Source organism: Pteropus vampyrus, unplaced genomic scaffold (genome assembly GCF_000151845.1).
Source record: "Pteropus vampyrus isolate Shadow unplaced genomic scaffold, Pvam_2.0 Scaffold712, whole genome shotgun sequence".
NCBI lineage: Eukaryota > Metazoa > Chordata > Mammalia > Chiroptera > Pteropodidae > Pteropus > Pteropus vampyrus.
The window spans coordinates 107,946-109,996 of record NW_011889493.1 but is presented as its reverse complement, the minus strand read 5'-3'; the positions used below and the strand labels follow the sequence as shown (position 1 = coordinate 109,996).

General features: G+C 63.7%; 1 protein-coding gene across 1 annotated transcript in view; it reads right to left on the bottom strand.

The window, feature by feature from the left end:
- Positions 1–2,051, bottom strand: part of LOC111733980 (SH3 and multiple ankyrin repeat domains protein 3-like) — a 34,769-nt gene that overhangs the window by 7,932 nt on the left and 24,786 nt on the right. Inside the window, exon 2 of the mRNA XM_023526127.1 lies at positions 1,533–1,649. Coding sequence (XP_023381895.1) covers positions 1,533–1,649 — 117 coding nt within the window. The remainder of the gene's footprint in view (positions 1–1,532; positions 1,650–2,051) is intronic.

The following is a 2,051-nucleotide window of genomic DNA, read 5'->3' as shown; positions in this document are numbered from 1 at the left end:
GGCATGCTGGAAGCGGCTCGGCCCTGGGGCAGGGAGTCTGTCCAAGACTTAGGCCTGGAGAGGGGGTACACGCAGCCTCCATGCCCAGGCTTGGCCAACTGTGGCCCAGCAGCTAAATCAGCCCACTGCCTGTTTTGCCAATAAAGTTTTATTGGCACACAGACGTGCGCACGCTACTCATCTACGTATTGTCTGTGGCCGTGTTCACCCTGCAATGGCAGCGTGGGCTGGCCATGATGAAGTCTCTGTGGCCCTTCACAGAAAGCGTTCGCTGACCCTTCTGCTAACCTAAGGCACGTGGGGGAGGGCTTTTCCTGAGAGCCTGGTCAGCTCTGGGTCCTCCTGGTGCCAGGGAGGGTCACTAGTGCAACCCAGTCCCATTCATAGCTCAGAATTCAGCCTACCGGAACGTTTTAACCTTTTCTAAGAAAAAGCCACCAACACTTTCAAGGAACATCTTGTCCACAATTATTTCGAGTGACAGAAAACATGTTTACTCTGGGTTTTTCCCCTCGTGATAAAATAGGCTTGAAATCCACTGGGGAAAATTAAGGAACGTCTTCCCTCTCCAAGGCAGTGATTAAGAAGCGCGTGTTGCCACCGACGTTTGCCCAGCCACGGCCAGACCTCGCGACGTGCCTTCCTGGCGCCTCCCGGCCAGGCATCGCCAAACGCCATCGGGCCAGCCAGCGCCCCCGCCACACGCACGTCGCATTGACACGCCTGCGTGAGCGGAAGCCGGCAGCCCCGCAAATACTTCGCGAAGACCGGCTGCAACGCCGCCTCGCCCCCGCCCGGCTGAGCTGCCCTCCTGTGCCAGGCACGAGTGAGACCCTGAAGGATGGCGGTTTATGCCCCTGAGGTGGGGGCCCAGTGGAGGGGACACCAGCAGGGAAGGCACGGTCACGGCCTGGTCTTGGGACGTTCACCTGGCCGTCTTGCAAAGTGCTGCAGGCAAAGAACACGGCTCTCTCCATGGGCTCGTGGGGGGCAGGCCTGACTGGGGGCGGGAGACCTGAATTGAGCCCCAAAGGGCGTGCAGGAGTTTTCCGGGGCAAAGAATCCGGGAGGGTTTGACGGCTGGATGCAAAGCGAGACTCCGGGGTGGCTGGGGGCACCGGGGCCGGGGAGCGGGGCAGGGAGTGTGGAGGGGGCGGGGAAAGGGCTGGGTTTATGTGAAGACTAGAGATCTCACCCGAAAAGACGGAATCATTGCTTTGACAGGGAAGACAATGCCGATGGCAGAGACGGAGGACGAGGGGCGTGCACACGGCTCGGGGGCCCCCTCTGGACACCCTGACCTCTGATCTCCCCTCTGTCCCTCCCCAGCCCCACCCCTCGGCGCAGCACCCACTCTCGCCACCCTCCAGACCTGAGCTGCTCGCAGGCAGAGGAAGAGAGGAACGAAAGGGAGGAGGCAGAGGACACCTTCGCTGGTGACGCCCAGGAACTGCCTGGACCTCGGGGACCAGGGAAATGCCTCCACCCTGGGGCTGGGGCTGCGGCCTGGCGGACGCGCGCATGACACTCACCTGGTTGTAGAGGGCGCAGATGTGCAGGGCGGTGTTCCCCGAGGCGTTCTGGGCCCCCATGTCGGCTCCGTAGAACAGCAGGTGCTCCAGGTGCTGCACGTGTCCGTACCTGCAGGCCTGAAACAGGTCCGCATGGTGAGCGGGGGTCACGCGGGACGCAGCCAGAGACGCGGCGTGTGCTTCTCACGGGCTCAGTGGCCAGCCCACGAAATGCCAACCAGCACGCCCCACCCCTGGCCGGGCTTGTCCTTGACCCCACGCCCAGCCCTGGGGGACAGGAGACCCCCGCCGTCCTTGTCTGGGCAAGGGGCAGCCCCAGTGCTTAAAAACGTAACCCGTCAGGTGTGACCAACCCCAGCGTGACCCGCCCGGCGTGGCTGACCCCGGTGTGACCCACCCAGCGTGGCTGACCCTGGCGTGACCCGCCCGGCTTGGCTGACCCCGGCGTGACCCGCCCGGCGTGGCTGACCCCGGCGTGACCCGCCCGGCGTGGCTGACCCCGGCGTGACCCGCCTAGCA